General features: G+C 34.6%; 1 protein-coding gene across 4 annotated transcripts in view; it reads right to left on the reverse strand.

Moving 5' to 3' along the window:
* Window positions 1-8,961: 8,961 nt before the first annotated feature.
* The window catches only part of LOC108970219, a 209,182-nt gene continuing 196,653 nt past the window's right edge, over window positions 8,962-21,490 (reverse strand). For all 4 annotated transcript variants that reach the window (XM_018935490.1, XM_018935492.1, XM_018935491.1 and 1 more), the window contains 2 exons: window positions 12,443-12,767; window positions 8,962-10,239 (listed from right to left, as the gene is read on the reverse strand). In XM_018935490.1, coding sequence (XP_018791035.1) covers window positions 9,746-10,239; window positions 12,443-12,767 — 819 coding nt within the window. In that variant the 3' untranslated portion in view covers window positions 8,962-9,745. The remainder of the gene's footprint in view (window positions 10,240-12,442; window positions 12,768-21,490) is intronic.

A 21,490-nucleotide genomic window follows, 5' to 3' on the forward strand; every position in this document is an offset into this window, starting at 1 on the left:
ATTAATACATGAGTAACTGTATCCATTCATATACTTATGYAAGACGAACATATGAATATAAACATATACATATATGTGTGTTGGTGACATAGCGTTGAATAATGCCAGACATCATAAGCTCATTTGTGACAAAAGGATTGAAAATTAATGCGCTAAATGTCAAATGCACAAGAATAAACCTTTAATGAACTTAAAAATGTAAAGAAACAAACAAGAATACAACGATGGGCGGAGCAGGAAATTGAGTGATAAGAGGGGTGGTGACAACTTGGTTTGGCTTCCTGTAAGTCGATACACTAAGTTTTTATGACCGAATTTCTCAAGCATTTCATTTACACTCCCACCAATTCGATGAGATATCTAAAAGTTAAAGGCTCCCAAGTCTCAAAAACGTGGGGCAATCAAGAAGGGATTCCTGAGATTTTTCCACCTCGTCTTCTTCCGTACAACTTCTGCAGATGGCGTTCGATAGCATTCTTTTCTGTACAGCATGGAGGCCAATAGCGCAATTTTCTCTTGGAAACCCCGCATCTTGGGAGAGGCTAACTTTACTGAACCTAACTTGCATAAACCGATTGCAGTGCAGCGCTGGCGAAATKTCTGCGAGCCTAGCTTTTCAAAAGCTTGCTAGCTCATCAGGTTTCCATTTGCCTGCGATTCCGCTGTGACTTGGCACACATACCATACTCATCAAGCAATTATGTGCTTTTTGTACCCTGAAGAGTAGAAACGTCTATAAAGTATATATATATGTAAATGATGAGCGTGATGAGCCAAATCAATTTAACCACGCCTTTCTCAGTTTTTGAGATCTCAAGCTCCTCAAAAAGGTTTTTCTCGGTAGCAACCACCTACATCCGAAAGACATATGATGTAGTACCACAAGCTGATCTATCAAGATCAAATCCTTGCATGGAAAATATTATGAAATATATTCAACTTAGAAGTCTATTCTAATAAATTATCTAAAAAAAAACAATAACTAATAGCATACAATTTTATCCATAAGGCCGGCTATGCCGGAAAGCAAGTTTGTGCAAACTCGGAGCGACATAGTTGCCTCATAATATTCATAAACGGTTTGAATAGCAGACCAAAATACTRCTCAAGCACAAAGTATTTAATCCTTAAAAGAGGAAAGAAAAATACATAAAATCAACTTCATGGAATCAGTCACCCCAATCTGCTCTTTGATAGGACGATTTCTCGCTATAAATTAAATTACTATTAAATGAAGCTCACAAAAATGTCTTTTCCATTTATTTTTTCTCCACTATTTCTTTCAAGCCTTTACCTCATTTATATGCTTTTATGTCTTGAAGAGATAAAATAACTGTTTTCTTATATCTATGTGCGCATCCATAAAGTTGCATACATATMTACAAGCAACCGCGAAGAATGCACACAACCACGCATTGTTTAAATGCCGCCTCATGAAAAAGGCAAAACAATAAAACAGAATTTTAGCWGCACAAAATTAAAAGCGCCAAAGTCACGTCAGATTCGCTTATTGTGAGCGCCGCKTCGTGGTAAGCGCGCAACAAAAGGAGCGCAGCGACAAAAATTCATTTATTTCATTCCATTTGCAGCTTTTGTCTTTTAATTGCACTAACCAAACGGCTGTCTGCTTATCTGAATGCAGCGCGCTTTCTCTTCCATCTCTCTCTCTTTCTGTCTATGTGTGCAGGTGAATACACATATTAACCCACACTAATGCACATGCATTGTTTTGCGCGCAGTTAATATTTTATTTGCATTTTTTTGCATGTTTTGCGCGGGAATATCGCAAAACGCTCTGCTAAATATACGCCGCGCTGTGGTCTACAAAAACAAAACACATACAAGCGCGCGCTTTATTCGCACCTGAATGCCATCACTTTTTAGCATTTGTTTTGGGTGTAAAAACATTGTTTGTTACATAATTTATTCACTTTGCAATTCAATGACTTGACACTGCATCATATTTCATTGTGCATTTTAACCACCTCTTTATGCCAGCATAATGCCATTCTTTGTTGACTTGTGGGTGTATATTTAATGGCATGCTATAGGTCCAMAAAGATAGATATTCATACATAACTATATGAGTACATTTGTTTAYTTTTATGTGGTTATACAACGTTTTTTCTATTTAAACATACATAGTTCTTATTCACTCCGTGGATGATTTCATTTTTCTATTTTTCTATCAGCAAAACATTTATTCCTTTATTATCTTAAAAARGTAGAGCTCTCTATTAACAAAGCGATAGTAAGGACAGGAGCACTTTCCTTAGAAATCATACTTCCGCACATTTCTAAGTTACAAATCACACACAGCACAGCAAACATAATTAACATAATTTCTTGAGGGGCACACCTAAAAATTTCATTTCAAAAATTTTTTTCCCATATTTTGATTGTACACTCATTAAAAAATACCATACTAATTTCGAATACTTCTGTTTTTTTTTTTTTTTTTTTTTTTTTTTTTTTTTTTTTTTTTTTTTTTTTTTTTTTTTTTTTTTTTTTTTTTTTTTTTTTGTGTTTTGAGCCAAGATTTTTCACCGAAAATACCTTTTATATAGTTTTAGGTTTCTGGATGGAGGATGGAGGTGATGGAGTAAACCGGAATAATTAAACCGGTGAAGAACATGACAAAAGTCATGTTTAAAGCAGTACAACAGGAATGCTCACTGGTTACAAAGCGGAAAACTACTAACAAATTAAGGTGAGAGATCGAGAAGACTGCGTGAAATGAGAAGAAGCACGGCACCATGGAAACAACGAGAATCTATTTTGTATTTCTCCTACTTTAGCAAGACAATGGCACGCGATGTGAGACCCTATCAGTTAGGCCACAGAGCGTCAAACGCTGGTATTCTAAAGGATGACTACCTGACGATAAGCCATCTGATATTACTAAGGACAAAAAATTGTATTTGCGTGAAATATTAGATTATTAGACTAACGTAGCGTGACGAAAGCAAACCTGTTAAAGTCATTGATGCTTTAGTATATCCGAACTACATTCATTTAATTGAAAATTTCTTTTATTTTACAAAATTTAWATCGAACATATTCATATCAATAAAGATATTTTTAATTCAGATTTTGMAGGAAGTCATTTTAGCGTTTGCGGTAAACTGACTTTAACGAATTAGTCTCGTCAAACTAATATTATTGAGAATTTCCTTTACTCGACAATATCCAAATCTATCATACGTATTCGTTATGCATGTGCATCGTTTGAGAAACGCAATATTAAGAGCTTAGCCTAGCCGAAGCAAAATATTTGAAACTTTCCGCTATCCCCCAAAATTTGTTTCCATTATCATAACTGTATGTATTAAATTTATATAATAGAAATAGCCAAATGTAAATGGATTCATTATTTATCATGACACGATTTCACCAATAAATTGTGGTAAATATTCTAATATCAATGCTATCTGCATTCATTTTTTTCACTAGTGTTTGGAATTTCACGTCTACAAATCGTTCAACTTTATTACGAAAATTCACGTTCTGTAAAGAACGTGTTTGGACCGCTTCGCTCAACTTATGATTAACATAATCGATCTATCGGTCCATCTGAGACCCAGCATTCATTATTGGATAATATTCGACCGAATGGACCACGACCAGCACGCAGTAAAGAAAATATAGCAGCCGTAGATGAGAAGGTACACGAAGACCGTGCTGAGTCGAATGACTTGGCGCATTTTACGTCGAGATTTTAAATTAAAAGCGTACAAAATACAGATTGTGCTAGAACCTTMCCAAGCGACATCGCTTTGTTCTATGGGCTCTTGAAAAGTTCCAGGAATATCCAAGGCTTTCGGGTCCAATTTTGATCTGCGTTGAGGCACATTTCTTTTTCAATGAGTATGTAAACAAACAAAATTGTCGTATTTGGAACGAAGAGCAACCTGACGAGATTCAAGAGCTGCCATTTGATCCAGAAAAAGCAACGATTATAAAGTAACCCAGGTGACCGTTATTGCGTTATGATTATAACTAAAATTTAAGCTCGTGATCTCGGCGACATTTCGTTTCAAGAAATTGGCACCACTTTCCACACATCGCATGCGTCAGTGGACTTATAGAGAGAACACCKCCCTGAGCAACTATCTTCACATTTTGAACCGATCGATAACACACCGTTAGATTTTTTACGGTGGAAATATGTAAAGTCTAAAGTATATGCRGACAATCCTCTGCGAGCCAGGTGTTGGAGAAAAACATCACGCTTGTCATTCTTCAGTTTTCAATCGAATGAGTCATCGAAAATTGAATTCTAGGTATGGACCATTTGAGACGTAGTCGTGGTGAATCTGTGAACGAAAATAAAAGTTTCTGTGCTTTATCTATAAAAAAGGTAGGAAACCTCCCTTTATAATGAAACTCATCGGGAACGAAAGCTCGGAGTTCGGAATAATATTTTTTCAAACTAAAATCTTTAACAAAAAACCTCAAGTCGAAATTTCAGATTTTTTAAAAAATATATATGATAAATTTTCTCAGGGGTTATAACCGATGAACATGCTTCCGTACAAAACGTAAGTAGGTACAGGAAMTATAAATTTTTAAGCTTCGGTTACAATGACAGGCTTCAGCACAATGCAGTTGTTAATTTTTGGTAGATAATCCTCTGAATAGAAATTTTAACTACACTAATAAGTGTTGTTTTGTGTAGTTGTTGATTTTTATTCTGTTATACTGTACCCATTATCTAATCTTGTTTGGATTCATAAAATACTTTTGGCACCTAAAGACGATTATGACGACGGAGTTACGTTAAAGGCCACAATTTTTCATCATTCAAGTAATTTATTTYAAATATTTACGGTCAATGAATACAAACAGTCAATATCGTATGTTCTAGTTTCTCCCGTTAGGGAATAGAAGTCGGATAAAAGTTTGAATAAACTGTGTGTTGTTGTGTTTAATTAAAATGTCGAATTGGAAAAGTGATTCAACCAGAAATGYAGCGAAATTTGACACATACATACTCGTAGTGCAAACACGAGAAGTTATCTGTGATGAGAGTTATTTTGTGCGTTAATGCCACATAACTTGAAATGCATTAGATCARTCAGGCATCGCTCGAAAAACTATGGAATGAGTCAAAGGAATTTAATAAGTACTAATTTGTTTTTGAATTGCAATAATTTGATAAAACATTCTACACACGTACATAAATATTCGAATTGATGTGTGCAAAGTATACACAAGCATTATAGAAATTTTAGATTTTAACCTGATTAACTCCCAATTTGCTATGCCCTATCAATTTTCAATATCTCGACATGTATGTTAAATGAGCTGCAGTGTGCAGTGTGCTCCACAAATATTTGCAAAGTATTCAAATTCAAACTCAAAGCAAGTCAGGCAAAATGCCATTAATTAGTTGTGAATAGAGTTTTTCGGTGTTAAATTTCGAATAACTGTAGCACAAATAATAACATATTATGCCAACTAATACAAATATGTTGTGCAAAATATCTATGTGTGTGTATTTGAGAGTTTGTGCGAATATGTTGCAAATATGATTTGCACAAATTAAATGAATAAGCAGCGGCAACGAATATTAATTACTTGGCCTAATTTTATGAAGCTGCACACAACTATGACTAATTTGCAAAATTTTTCGCATATTTTTTCTGTTTTTCGGGTGAATTGCAATTGGCCTTTATTGTTGTTATTTGTTTGCGCATACTTTTCGAGATGAACATAATAATCGGCATATGTGCGATTTCATTTATATAATTCAGTTAAATATATGTATATACCATGTGCTGTATATGGTATGTGCTCTTATAGTGAGTTGCGTACTTTTACACTGYTGTGTTCTTTGGTAAATATCTATATAATCCGAATGTTGTATTGTACRTGCTTTTATACTATTGTGTATATTACCAGTATTTCAAGTAAATACTGTTTTCAGGACTTGTGGATGCAGGTTTTATCCGCTTTTGATACCAAAGTAAAAAGACCATTATATAGGATTGAGTAAGGTTCCTTTATTTTCTGCTAATATGCTGATGAAAATGTCACACAATGAGACCCTATAAAGTATTCGATTTGTATGGACCGTTATTATTAATTTTTGATTCCAGATTTGATGCTTAATCAGAAAATATTAATTTTACAAACTTACTAAAATTGATCACATACAAAGTTGTGCAAAAAAATTACAGAAGAAATGTAAATCAAAAGGYGAATGGGGAATGTTTATTATCATTCGAARGAACATTRTTTGGYATTTATTTTTTGTAGATTATCTATATCAATTGTTGGCTGCGGCTAYGTCTCAGATGGTATATTCGTTGAGTTCAATTTTCGATAASTTYAGACTTTATATATCYCTGCAGRAAAACGTSTAACGGTGTAATATCAYWTGAYCYTGGTGGCCAATCGACCGGCTCAARCCGTAAAGTTATCTGCTCACAGAAGTGTTTCCACAATTAATTAATGTGATGTGTGATAAGTGGCGCCGTCTTGTTAAAACCAAAAGACGCTGAGATCACGAGCTACAATTTCATTCATCAAGTAGTCGGTTATCATGGCGCGCTAACGATCATCATTGGCGATTGCCTTCTCACCGGCATTATTTGTAAAGAAATATGGACCGATAACACAAACTACACCGAACCGTCGTTAGAAATTAAATGGCTGCTGTACAAGATTTTCAGGTTACCCTTCATTCCAAAGGCTGCATTTTTTGGTTTTTTACATACCCATTGAGCTAAAAATTGGCACTGTCATTGTTGAACAAAATAGGGCACGAAAAGTCGAATGTTCTTGGAATTTTTCAAGAACTCATAGAGCGAAGCCATGCCGTTTGGAAGAGTCCTGCGGCTTCAGTTCTTTCTCAAGCTGTAATACGTACGCTTTCAATTTGAGATTTCGTCGTAAAATACGACAAGTTGTTCCGTACGTCAGTCCGGGCTACTGCGAACGGCGCCGTAACGACTTTTCAGGTCTTTGTGTACACTTTCAGCTACTGCTGATATATTTTCTTCACTGCGTACTGAACGGGGTCCACTCGGTCGAATATTATCCAATAATGAATGCTGGGTCTGAAGGTAGGTGATGGTGTTGCGAAGAGTACGCTCAGTAGGTCAATTATGTTAATCATAGTTGAGCGAAGCTCGCGAAACTCATTCCTAACAGAACATGAATGTTTTTAATAAAGTTGAAATATTTGTAAATATTTTCAAGCGCAAGCCTTTCCATGATGAATCGCCAAACAATATTACACAAAGCTAACATGACAACACCTTTCAATCTGTATCCCTCCTTCTTATGAGATATCGATTCTCCACAAGAAACTACATATTTGGCGAAAATACTATTACAGCACCGCTAGACCATATATCTGCCATACAAACTGAAAGAACGGAATCAAGTGCTTTTATGAAAGTTGTTTTTATATGACGAGATATTTTCGCCAAATGTATCTAAGAAAAGGGTGCAATCTCCGAAGATCGGAATCATTGGAATAGAATTTTTGTCAGAAATCGCTTGTATTTTTGAAGAGTGTTACAGCTTCGGTGCAACGATAGTTCCCGTTCCATTTTCTGTTTATTTTTTCGCTTTTTCGGCTGATTGYTTCACGGTAACTAAGAGGAAGTAGAATGTTGGGGAGCCTGTATAATTTAGTACTTATTTTGAGAGAYTTGTAACTGTAGACTATAATTTTATGTCTGATACAAATTTTAATATTTTTCACAGCATAAAATAAATTCTMCTGGTTCCTCGGAAATAATGTATGATTTTTATTCTTTGGGGGTGGGATTGGGAACTCTCCTCCTACCGTGGGTCTGTGACTGCTTGTAATCTTTATATATAAAAMTCACGRRWCACGTTGTTTGTCCGCGAWGGACTCCTAAACTACTGAACCGATTTWAGTAAAATTTAGCACACTGTATCCAGTTCAAGACAACTTAGAAAATACCATGGTGAAACCATTCATAAATAAAAAATACCGTGAAAGCTATATTAAGCGGACAACTCTATTAACTGAACGGAACGACTGGCAACCAGGCATTGAGAAAGCAGCCTTAAATTCGTTACTTTTTCCAATATAATTTATTTGTTTGAACATATTCAGAATTAAATCTCAACTACAATCCTTTGGATTCCTATTCGTAACTAAATTTTCACTGTATGGAATATTTTATGACATGAATAATGGTGTAAAATATATATGGCGCAGCAACGCGTGGCCGGATCCACTAGTTATATGCATAGTAAATAAACAATTTTTTTGTTTTTTTTTAGCCTAAGCCCATATGTACATATGTACCTAGACATGTGCTAATGTACTATATATGGTACTTACCATCTTTATTTTTCACAAATAATAAGTAAAACATTTATGTTTTGATTTAAAATTAACATATACGATTTTTATTATGCCCTTTTTATATTACATAATATAAATAATAATATTTTTCTTTATGCTTTTTATTACAATTTGCTTCATATTATTCAGGGTACCGTTTTCACTTGCGTGAACGTACGCGTAATGGCCTCAGCTATTTTATTTAGTTTGTGTTTTTCGTATTTTGCACCTTTTAAATAAATTACAGTTATTAAAAATTATCGCAATTTTATGWTTATTTGGTTTCATTTATTAATATTTTAGCTATAGTTATTATCTTTTATTTATTAGTATTTTATTTAATGGTAATATTTATTTTCTGTTTTGTGGTACATTATTTGCTAGATCGGTAGATATTGGTCTAAAGCAAAACCTTTACAGATTACATTGCTTAACATAAATTGCGTTTAGATAACTTTTCGTTTTGTGTTTTTGCAATTTGTTAGTGTAATTTTTGGCTTGCGAAACATTCCGTTGTTGTTGTTTTTTTTTTTTTTGTTACGGGCTGCTTATTATATTTGTAATAGTTGCTTTTGTTGTTGTTTTATATTCATTAATTATTTTTTTCGAATCGCAAATTTTTCATGATTTTTTGGTATTCATTGGAATATTTTTTTGTCTATTTGTTCACCTTACATTTTTTTTTTGTTTTTGTTTTTGACTTGCTCTTAAGGCTACCAAAGGGTATACATGCATTTGTTAGTGTATACATACTATAATTAATCACCCTCTCAACAGTTTTTGTGTGATTTTTATTTACTTTATGCTTGCTCAACGCTWGCTGAGTTTCGTAAATTAATGATCTTAAAAATATTTTTCCATGAAATGTAAAGAAAAATCACTAAGTTTAAAAAACTAAAATAATTTTTTTTTTTTTTCGTTCATTTTATTACAATTTTTTGATTCATTAGTGCATTTATCGCCATCGATGTCAATATTTATTTAGTTCAAGCTTGTTGCTTTAATTTTGCGCTTTCCTCAACTCGTTTGCTCTACGTCCCGCCATCCTTTGTCTTCCTTTCGGCGCGTCGAAGTCTCTCACTTCGCGTTGCGCCAGCTCACAGCTGTTGCGCACATTTATAATCGCATTAAATGTAATTATCAGTGTCTGCCTGCTGTTGTTGTGTATTTSTTATTTGTTGTTGTTTTCGGTCTTTGCTCGTAATTACACGTAAAACATAATATTCACTTAAAACTACTATAAAAATACAATAATATTAATTAGCCTAATTTTTTATCATTTATTTACTTTACTTTACTTTGTTTTACTTTAAGCTTCTTCTTCTCACTTTCCTCTGTCGCGCATCGCTTTTAGTTTACTTTTTCTTATTCAATTTAATTTTAATTCAATTAACACATTTAATTTGATTTAAGTTATCTGTGAGTGGWCCTCGGTACGTGCAACACCGAGCTGGTGGCTGTAGTGGTTTGCATGTGTTGTTCTTGMTGTTGTTGTTGTGGTGTATAATTTTTCCAGCACTGCAGCCAACTGGGCAGCATTTGTGATTGTTGTTGTCGTATGCGTTCTATGCGCATTGCAGAACATAGCTTTGCACTTGGCTGTCGTGTTGCTGGCATTTGTAGTAGTTGTTTTTGTTGCTCTTCTATACACTTGCTGCTCAATTTGTGCGCTGACTGTATCAATTGATTAAAGAATGTAAATGTTGCAATGCATAATTCAACAACTGCACCCAATAATGTCATTGTTGTTGCAGTTAGTGTAGTTGCTGTTATTGTTGTAGTTGCTGTAATGCTAGCGATTGCCATTAGCAACATAATGACAGCAGTCGGTGGTGGCAAACGCCGACTTGAGGAGGAAAAGTAGGAGCTGAAAAAGTTCGTCATGCTGGAGCCGGAAGAGAGCGTCACTGTAAAGGAGAGTCCGAAAGAGTTGATATTAGTTTTTGCTTTTATTGGATTMAATTGGGGTGTAGTTATTGCAATGTTATTGACAAAGTTCAATGCCTTTATTACAAGGTGTAACTTGGTTGAACAAATTTTTACGACTTTAATAAAGTTATAATATTCATAATGCCTTTATTGCATCATAATTCCGAAGTAGTTCTGAAGGGAACTAATACCGAAGTAATTCTGAAACCATTCCCAGTAAAATTCTGGTTCGTTTTCTCATTCTTTGTCTTTGTTACCTTAACTACCTCTCTAAATTCCCTKCTAAAAATTTGTATTTCTCAGTGATTTCTGGCAAATATATTTCCTAGTATCAATCAATACAACCACGGCGCTTTCAAGAATGTCTTCGTTTTTCCAAATGTGGCTTCAATTTATAACTTTTAGAGCATCATGTTGAGCGAAATCAATAGTAATTCTCATCAGAATAAAATTTCCTATGTCTCAGTTCTCTATTCCATGAAAATTCAGAAAATAAATCTGGTGACTAAAGAAGATGACAGAGCACTAAGCAATCTACATACTTTTTCATGAACATAACTTTAATGAAGTCTTTCTCAATCCTTGTGGTCAAATAATTTGTTTTTTCCCCGAGATACAAGCATACTTAACTTCATGTATCTTGACTATCGCACTCAACTGACCCCACAGATCAGATCGTCCAGAAATTAGTAATTGTGCTGAATTTGTGGAAAATTCTGTGAAATTTTTGTTATCGACTCAAATTTTACTAAGATAATGCTGAGCTATAGCTGATGGATTAAATATGACTAAAACCAATATTAGGAGAACTGAATATTTTGGTAAAAAAGGCCTGTGTGCGATTTGTCACATGAATGAAATGAAGATCAAAAATTAACTTGAACAAAATTAAACGAGTGTTTGATGAAAAACGTATTTTTCTCATCAACCATCTTTTGTATTTGCCTGATCTACAGGGTTTGTCCGTAAAGTAATAGGACTGCTTTTCTTCCGCCGCGACTGGACTTTGGAGCGTGCGCGTACTGCCTGGATTCGGTATAGGGCGTTGCTACCTAATGAACGAGCGGCTGGGCAGTTGTTTCCGAGCAGCTTGTGAGTGAGGACAAACGTTTTGGAGCGACGTGCTTCAGTGCATGAGCTGAAAACGCAGCTTTCGTTAGAGCAGAGGTACGCGATTAAATTCGCTGTGAAACTTCGTAAATCTGCGACAGAGACGTTTGACATGATCAAGCAGGCTAACCAAGATGTTGCTTTAGCAAGAAGTGGTTTGTTTCGTTGTCACCAGGCCTTTGTAGAGGGAAGGGAAGAAGTCGCTGATGAAGACCGTGATGAAAGGCCTGCAACTTCGACAAACAACTACAATGTGACTCGTAGAACTGTTTAGAATTCAGACTGTAAATGATTGCGCAGATGTTATATATTTCAAAATCTGTGGTTCATGACATTGTGACGGAACACTTGAACATAAGCAAGGTGTGCGCGAAGATGGTTCCAAAAGTGTTTTTGCTTGCTTGAAGAGGCCGATGAAAGGCAAGCGTTTTGAGACGACAGAATGGAGCAAGCAGCACCGCGACTCTCAAGGCTATTCCGGAGAATGCCTACCGTGACGCCTTCAATGCTTAGAAATCGCGCTGACAGCGCTGTATTGACACAAAAGAAGCCTATTTTGAAAGTTTTTAATGAATTGTAAGGGTTGCTTCAATAAATTTTTTTAAATCGCCTCAGTTCTATTACTTTCCGCACAAACCATACGAATATTCCCAAACTTAAAACCAAAGTACGACGATATCCTAGCCGTCAAGCGGTCATAGTCGCCGCGCTTTATCATCAACGGAATTGGATATTACTTTTTCATCAATTTTCTTCTTGAAAATTTTCGAAGTATAATATATATTTTTTAATATCAGAGATAAAGAACAAATTTAGTTACTATAGGTTAATTGTATAAAACTGCCTTACTTTATTTTTGAAGCAGCAGCTTACTGATTGCTTCTATGTCGCTAATTACATAAAGTTAAGAAAAATATTTCTAAGTCTCAGCATTCCAGTATACTCTAAATTACTTTACTAACTAATATGCCATATACAACAAAAGCTGATTGGTGAATACACCTGAGCACCTACACATGTGATCTGATGATTACTTGTTTGCATTAAATTAAGTCTCTGCCGTCAACTCACCTCTCGCCGGCACCGGATCCTTTTGCGGTGTGCCCAATTCAATTTCCTTATACTCCTGATACAAATCACCAATTTGTGCTGTGCAACGCAAAACCAGACTGCCAACGCTGAAGCCACCGCTGCCGGCGCTGCTGCCAGCGCTGCCGAAGCTGTGCACCGAGTTCATGCCGCCGTTGTAACCGCCATAACCGTGACCGCCACCACTGTGGAGCAGCGACGGATTTGCGCTGGTGAAGTGTATGCCCTGCAGCTGCAATTTCAGGCTGATGCGCGATGCCATCAAATTGTCAATGGTGCGTATGTATTGTGTTTCCGAGGTGCCAACCTGCAATGATAAGAATGCAACGCATGCGAGAGACAGTTTTAGTGTGTGTATGTGTGATAATGAAGAGTCAGAATGTGGCGGCAAATATRTTTTTAATTGTGATAATGTTGTGGAAATAGTAGCTAAAAGCAGTTTTGAGAAAATCAATGGAATTTTTGAGCATTTTAATGAATATAGTACAAATACAGCAATTTTTCTTCGACCAATAATGTTGGTAAGATAATGGTAACTTTCGGAGCATTCTGAACTTTGAAAGTATTGACATAAATAAATTTTCTGAAAAAGTTAAAAAAATACATTAGCACCTTATTTTTTTTTTTTTTTTTTTTTTTTTTTTTTTTTTTTTTTTTTTGACAATCGCCAAAGTAAAGAAAGAAGTTGGTATACAACTTCGTCCTTGAGGAGGTTTTTGAACACCCTCAATGTCGAAGACGGTTGAGAGAGTGGCGTTGTTTCTTCTACCAAAATGGAGATTTAGTTTGAGATTTCAGTAAAAATGGCTAAATTCATCTCTATCAGTTTGGAAATTTATTACGGAAAACATTTCTACTTCAGGCGAAAGATAGAACCTTAAATTACTATATAGTATTTCAGTTTCCCCAGACGGACCAATTAGCTGATTTATATTCTTTACTCTTTACTTTGAAATGAAATAAGTCCCTACAGATATTTTACGAATCAACATTAAATTTTTTTAAAGTTTCAAGCACCTTTTGTTGTTACTACAGATTGATTAGAAGATTTCCAATCCCACCAACAGTACACACAGTTACCTCTGGTACGAACCAGCTATAAGCAATTTTTATGTACCAGATGAATAACAGTTATCAGAAACTATTAGAGACAATGATTTTATTAAATCTTCCTGTAATCAATTAGAGACTTAAAGCTGATGATTTTAGATAGAGACTGAACAAATTTGAATATGACAGCCAAAGGATAACTATGAGATCAAACAGGACAATTGAAAATTGCTTCATATTCTGGGAATAAAATGTACTCCCAATTAAAAAGTTCTTTAATTATTATTTTTTTAARTACTTTTCACGAAACCTGGCAACGCCAAATGTTGAAATCTCGTATCTCATACTATATTTAAATAGCTTTTTATACATTCGAATTTAGCAACTGTAGTGTAACAATCTGGCAACTCACAATTTTATAGTAAAATTTTATATTTTTGCTCCCATACATACTTAGACGTTTAGACATACGAGTAACTAGAAATACACATATCGCCCGAAAAAWAATAATAAAAAACGAACATTTTATCGCGGTTATTTTATACAACAGTGTATTGATGAAATTAATTCAGGTTTTTGGGATGAAGCTCTATCAAGGACCAGTGTTCATCGTTGATATAATGAAATCAATCGAGGTCGTAGCTCACTCTAAGATGATTTTCGTGAAGGTCGTCCTAAATCAGTTGGTTTTCCGTGCAAACTAATATTGCCCGATCGTCATGCGTTTTATAGACATTAATGAGACCAGCATACATTCAATGAAACTTGGACATGTTACTGCAAAAAAAAAACATGTACACGTTGAATTTCATACAATTTGACAAACTCTTAAACAATGAATCGCCTTAATTGGTTGGGAGACATGTTAAAAAATACGATAACTGTGCTTTGAAACGTGTCTGTGAAACCCTCCAAGGTGTATGTGCCAAACAAGTAAAAGCACGGAAGTAAAGATCAGTCGACTGCATGGGTGTTTTAAGATGAGCGGAACCCAGCAAAAATTATTCGCGCACGAAGCGTTTGCAAGCAAGCGGCTGCCTGTGTTTTCGAAGCAATTTTATATAGTATATCGCAACAATAGCACTAGAACACTGTAGAATGGTAAATTCTAAATGTTACCATAATAATTGATAAGCATCGGTTCGCCAGTTGTCTTTCAAGAAATCAAGAAATCCAAACGCAGAAAAATAATCACTTTTCACCACGGCAATGCAAGCTTTCAGGCACCGACTGAAACAACTGCGTTTTTGAGTACCTAAAACATCGATTTAATCACTTCTTATTCCCTTCGTAATAGACAAAATAATAGTTCAACGTTTTACGAGTCCCAAAGAGGCTGTTGATGCGTTCAGAACACATACTTTAAAGTTACCTCAATCAGAGTGRCAAAAGTGCTTCGACAGTGAATTCGAACACACGTAAAAGTCTATAGAGCTTAATGCAGCATATATCAAAAGAAAATGCAATAATGTGTGATGATTATAATTGGTTTTTGTCCTCTAATCCCGCAATATGTATCCTACGTATAGGAATCTGCAGAAATTTCAATTATATTTAGTTTTGGTGTATCCTTTTAGAAAATGTGGCAACAGCACTATTACTGATATGTTAAATACATTTTTGAAAACACGTTTCTATGCACATTATCTATTTATTTTTCAATTTTCACAAATTTTCTAAAAATTTAATTAAATCGATATAATTTTGTATATTTTAGATGTCAATAGCAGGCAAAAAACTTTTATGAACACATTTTTCTTCAAACCTATAGTGTAGATAATCTTCCAAAACTACATTTCTGATAAATATTGCTTAATTTTCTATAAACTTGATMTTTTGGTAAATAATAAGCGGTTGGATGACTTATTCCAGTTGCGAAATTTCATAGAAATTGATTGCAAGGGAAGCCTCTATTAATAAATTTAATTTCGCGCTAATCTAACTTGTGTAGAAGTTCAACTGAAAATATATATATATACATTTTTTTTTTTTTTTGTTGCTCTGTATATAAATAGCTTCTCGTTTTGGCAGTTAGACGAGTGCAAAAATTTTGCACCTCACAGCAAACCGCAACCGGGAGTTTTTCAGTTGAATTCGCGCTTATGAAATGTTGGCCAAATATTGCGGTTGCATGCGTAATGAGCCAAATTGGCGTGGCCGGCGCAAGGGTGCTGAACTGGAAGGGAAAGCGGGCAAAAGGCAGTGAAATTTACGGTGAAATGAAAACTTAAACTATGCGCAGCAGAGCAAGTAGCTAAACGTTAGTGATATTTAAAATGCGATCCAAACATATCTAAAAATAAATTTTTGAAATTTTCGGTTACAGAATTTTTCTTCAAAAATATTTCCTTTCATAGAACGAATTTTAAATATTTTATATTCACTTAAATTCCTGCAATCGTGGGAGATTTCTCTWTGTTTTATTTTGTATGAAGATATGCGTGTTATGCATGTATATTCGCAATCTTACCTTGCAACATTTGCAACTACCATACCCGCTCAAAAATTGCTTGCATTGTTGGTGCAGCAGAAATCTTTAGAAATGCCAGTATTTTTCTTGCAGGATTGTAGAGAAGAATTCAAAGCGCAGCAATAATGAAATGCAGAAATTTATTGTTGCGTAAAGCAGTTAAGCGTTGCTTGAGTTTGTTTATAAAGCATTGTGATACACACACACACACCYCTACACATATATATAGATTAGTATGTATGTAAATAAATGCGAAAAGGTTAAAGCAAGTGAGCTAGAACTAGAAAAATCGCAAGCAATTTAACAAATAATGTAAAAAATAGACCATGTCACGGCGGAGGAGCGGGAATTGAAAACAAAATGTTGCAAACGCGTACAAAAAGCGCACACAGTAAGCAACGAAAGCACAATACAAATGAAAATGCAACGTRGCAGCAGAAATCAGAGCGGCACGTGAAATGTGCAACAATAATGCAGCGGGGAAAAAGAAASGCAGAAATTGAACAAAATAGAAAGAATATAGCAAAATCTCCTCCGCGATAGAAAGTGATRAATTGCAAGAAAACGGCGTTGACTAAGCTTTGCTCAAATAACAGTTATGCAACATGTAGCAAATCAATCTGGTTACACGGATTAAGAACTAGCTTTGCTTAAATCATATCGGAATCAATATTTGGTTAGGTAGGACTTAGTGGTGGAGTTATTTCATAAGAAAGATCTTCAATACTTGATTTACATGTTAGTAGAATTTCGGTAGAGGTTTTGAGAATAAAATAAAAAMAGATATAAAAATTTATTGAGAGCTTGCAGCTTGCAAGATAAAATGTATATGAAAACATAGTTTATCAATAGAAAAGACAGCACAATAGATTAGGTAACAGATACATATGTTACCGCAAAGACAAATTTATATGGCAACATAATAATAGAAGCAGATAGAATACAAGTTGTGTAAAACTGGTCCAAGCGGTACMAGACGAATAATACAATTTCATCAAGGCACTAATTCTTTCCTCAAGCTATACAAAACCATTATGTTCACTAARAACAATAAATAGCCAGTTGAAAGAGCTGCAAACTCAAATTAATTTCCGCACAATAACAGTCAATTCAAGGTCTATCGACATCCGACAAATAATCGTGACGAGGTCCTCTTTGTATGATCTCTCCAACCTATTSAACAAAACTCGCACTTAGTTCTCGGTAAACACATTAATTTTTCTCGGGAGGATGGAGTCATATGTAGAAGTTCAAGCAAGTGAAGAAAGTTTTCTAAGGGCATTCATTTGGCAGTGACCAGAGACGWTTCTTTTACATATGGCTCAAGCAGCTSACGACTTCCGGTATTAGACCAAGTATCCTCAGAGTACTCAGGATGAAACGAGGCCTACGTAGCTACTAGATACCCAGAGAGCATTCGTTAAATACAAAAGTAACCACATGAGTATTCCTCCGTGAACTTAATTAGATTTTGTTGCTTAAGTCTAAGCTTTGAAAATAAATAAACTGRGCAATCACGAACAAAATAATATAAAATAATACAGAAAATTTCGCTTTTGTCAAGTTCAGTACTAACTTGGATGTACTTGAATTCAATTCAAGGAATAATAACTTTCCATAACTAAAACCTTAATCTCCGCCTGAAGCCGCCGAAGCGTGATATCAGCGTGGTCAGTTACTTCACTCAAGAGAATATCAACAAGAATAATTTTGTAAATTTCTTTATAAATTTAATTTGGGAAAGCTTAAGAAAGGACTTGAAACACAATTGCAAGTAAATCCAAATGTATTGCTACTCTCTGTCAGTTGTCTAGTACAGGAAGCTAAAACATTTGCATCAAACTCGCGTAACCAACGACGTTCTCGCATTGCTATTTTCTGCCATTTTTTCCACTAGTACACTTAACCGTGATTTTATGCCTGTCTCGAAATTCCGCGCTGGCTAACCGATTCGCTGACTGATTGCTGGTTTTACTGCTGACATTTGTATAAACACATATTTCCACTCGCTACCTGTCATTGTTGCATACTTCACAGTTGCATGCCATACAATAATCCATAACTAGATATAACGGCGCTCAACAATGGTATCAAATGAAAAGGTGCTACAGTTTTTACTTTTTAGCAACAAAAATAAATGTACAATACTCTGAAAACATTGTTGAACTGCCTTGGCTGAAAGTTTGATTGAGCTTATTGGGGCATGAAAATCGGATTTCTGTACAGTTTTCAACAGTTGTAATAYAGCGTAGATCAGCGAGAAATAAGGGCATTCGGGTTGTTGCTTTACAAGAGAATTGTTTACTTTAAAGTGACAGTGATATGCGGTGTATGGTTTATACTGTTATTTTAGAAAATTTTGAGCTCTTCAACATTGCGCAAAAAGTAAGTTCACCCAAAGAAACTTAAGAAAAAACATACTTTTCGAAGAAAATTATAATATGTTGTGCGGTTATTGAAAATATGCTTATAAATATACCATATCAATGTATACATGATAGAAAATATGAGATTTAAGACATTATGTTAACGATAGAAAAAAATTACTCATACGCCATGTCGTACTGTTTCAAAACGAAGTTCAATTCTTTACRGCTACAATTTCTGCAGYTTTTTTATAGCTAATAKTTAAAATTCTTCCYTAGCTAATACTTAAAATTTATTTCMCCTGCGTCTGCAAATCTTTTAAATTTTTGTATTAGGTGGCAACGCTATTAATAATTATAAATTTTCRTAGTAAAAACGTTTAAGTTATGTCTAATTGCAAATAGTGGCATATAATTTCCTTTAATTGTAACTGCAAAACTATTTTAATTTTCTTCTAGATGGCAACGCTATAAATAAATATAAATATCATTCATAGTAAGTAAAGTGTCTTACATATCACTAATTGCTAATGTATGGCATACATTTAAAATTTTACGCATTAACTAAAAAAATGTGGCAAACTGTAAAACTATTCTAAAGCTTGAAATGACAAAACTTTTGATTTACATTTTATTGTTATGGTTGTTATGGTTCATCTCATTTTTCATTTCAGTGCAATTTTTAATAAAATTTTTTTTTTATTTTATTAAAGATTACATAATAAACAAATTATTAAATAAACTAAAGTACGCAGCGCTAGCATCAAAGGCTTTCGGTTATTAATAAAAATTATAGTAAAGCAAATAGGTGGTATTTTTAAGATAACTGCGCGAACCCCTCTGCCCAAACCTTGCCTCTACTTCACTTTCTGAATATTTTTTTTAATAATTTTTTTTTTGCAGCCTTTCAAGATTTCTAAGTAATACAAGAAAACAAAATTTCCAAGGATTGCTTAAACTTGAAAAAATCTAATCAAAAGTCATATTTTTCGCATTTAGCTACTCTCTTATAATTTGGCATTATTATCATATCAGTATTATTTTATAAAGGTCATTTCAGCCAATACACTTAATAAACCACTTAAGCGGTTCACTTTAATTACACCTCTGCATAAATTTAAAATACAAACTTGACCATTTCACGACCTTTTAGCTTCGCACACCTTCGAAATCTCCAATTACGTTGAATAAGCGCTTAAACATTTCAGCTTAGCAGAAATATAATACACACTGAAAACAACTAAACTTAAAAAGCACAACAATAACAAGAACATTTTATGGAAATTATCAAATCCCGAAGAGCATAAGCAAAGTAAATTTTCCCTCCTCAATGAACTAATGAGATTCAACATATGCGCACACATGCATACGYGCAAGCACTATTTGCAGGTCAGTGTGCTTAAATGCGCACAAATACACACACACGCATGCCAGCGCACCTATAGTTATATGCTAACAGCTAAGTCAATTACTGCAGCTGGCAGCGATCCAATAAACATATGCTATTTGTATGATATACACATATTTTTATGATATACTATGCATCGGAGTACGTTCGCCAATAAAAGTGTTACGTATACGCGATGGTGGCCAGCAGCTACAGTGCTGTGTGCTTGTGATACGAAACACACATACATGTATCGTTAATGCAACACAAGCGACGCTACACGACATGTGTTGAGGTCTGTTGTTGTTTTTGCTGAGGTGGGAGTTGCGTGGCCGCAGTCAAATGTTSGCACCAGTTGCACATGCACCCACACATAGCAGCTTTGGCGATCATCACTCACACTGCTGTCTGCTTACGTTACGGGGATTTTTGCTTTAGTTTACTCTAATGGACATATGTGCATGTGCATGTGGGTGTGTATGTGTGTGCGTTAGTTTGATTGTGATTATGAGCATTACGGTTGGAAACTTTTAACATATTGCAAGTGGCATCAACGCTTGACTTCACACAACTTAAAAGTTTATTTAGAGAGAAAGCATAATTTCGGTGCAGTCATTTGGAAAATAAAATAGTTGACGGCAGAGAGAATAAGCGCAGCAGCAGAAAGTGGAAAATAGAACAAAGCAAACGAAAAGTGGCAACAACAATAACAGTGGATTGCAGCTAAATGCAGGCAGGCGGAAAGACAATTGCAAGATTATGAGGTAGGTTTGTAGATTCGTAGTTGTATATGTAAGCCACAGTTGTTGTGTATTTAAATAAAAATTCTTTGTAAATATTTAAATGCTGCTAACATTTCAGTTTTCGTAAATAGAACGCCTCACTCAAAGGCTCTTTTATAAAAGAGTATGAATTATAGAGAGAAGTTTTGGTGGTAAGGCAGCATTTTAGTGTTCAAAAACCAATTTACTCAAAAACATTAATCATAATATATATGGTATTGGCGGAAATGTATCAACCGTGAACAAACGAAGTTAAATTAATTACAGCAAGTTGGTACTTGAGATGTATTTTTGCGCCTTTTTTATTTTACTGAATATATATAAAATAAGAGAATCGACTACAGAGATGACATTCACTTAGCAGTTACAAGTAAAAATTGTAAACAACTGTGTCCGCTCGGTTAAGCCTAGTACATATATATATCTGCAACAAATATGCACTGATAAAGTCACCAAAAGCGGCAAACTCTGAGCTTACGCATCATGTGCTCTTTTGAATATATTAAAACCTGCTCTGAGTGCGATATCTAGTAGCACACATTAGATAAAAATATCTTAGGCACTTCTATTTTTCACAATAGACTCAAATCTACGTGGATATAGAAGTATTGTGACAGCAAATATTATTCGCTGCTCATATTTCTTAACGTTGGACGTGCTCTCAATAATGTTATATCTGCAGAGATGCTGCACGAATATTCAAACTAGTGTAGTCGGCTGCGACCAATCGATGTGAAATTTTCACATGATCTTCTTAAATATACTTTTCTGATAGTGATCACAGAAAAAGAATCGAGATAAAAATTATGATTTTTAAGGGGTTGTATACAGTTAGAARCCTAAAAAATGCGGATTTTTTTAAATTATTTTTTTAAACTTTTAAGTCAATTTTAATTGTAGATTTTGCTACAAAAACTGCTTTTATTTTGGAATTTCACCATTTTGCCAAAACTCAAAATTTTACAATTTTTTCTT

This window comes from Bactrocera latifrons, unplaced genomic scaffold, assembly GCF_001853355.1.
Source record: "Bactrocera latifrons isolate USDA-ARS-PBARC rearing strain unplaced genomic scaffold, ASM185335v1 scaffold_29, whole genome shotgun sequence".
Taxonomy (NCBI): Eukaryota; Metazoa; Arthropoda; class Insecta; order Diptera; family Tephritidae; genus Bactrocera; species Bactrocera latifrons.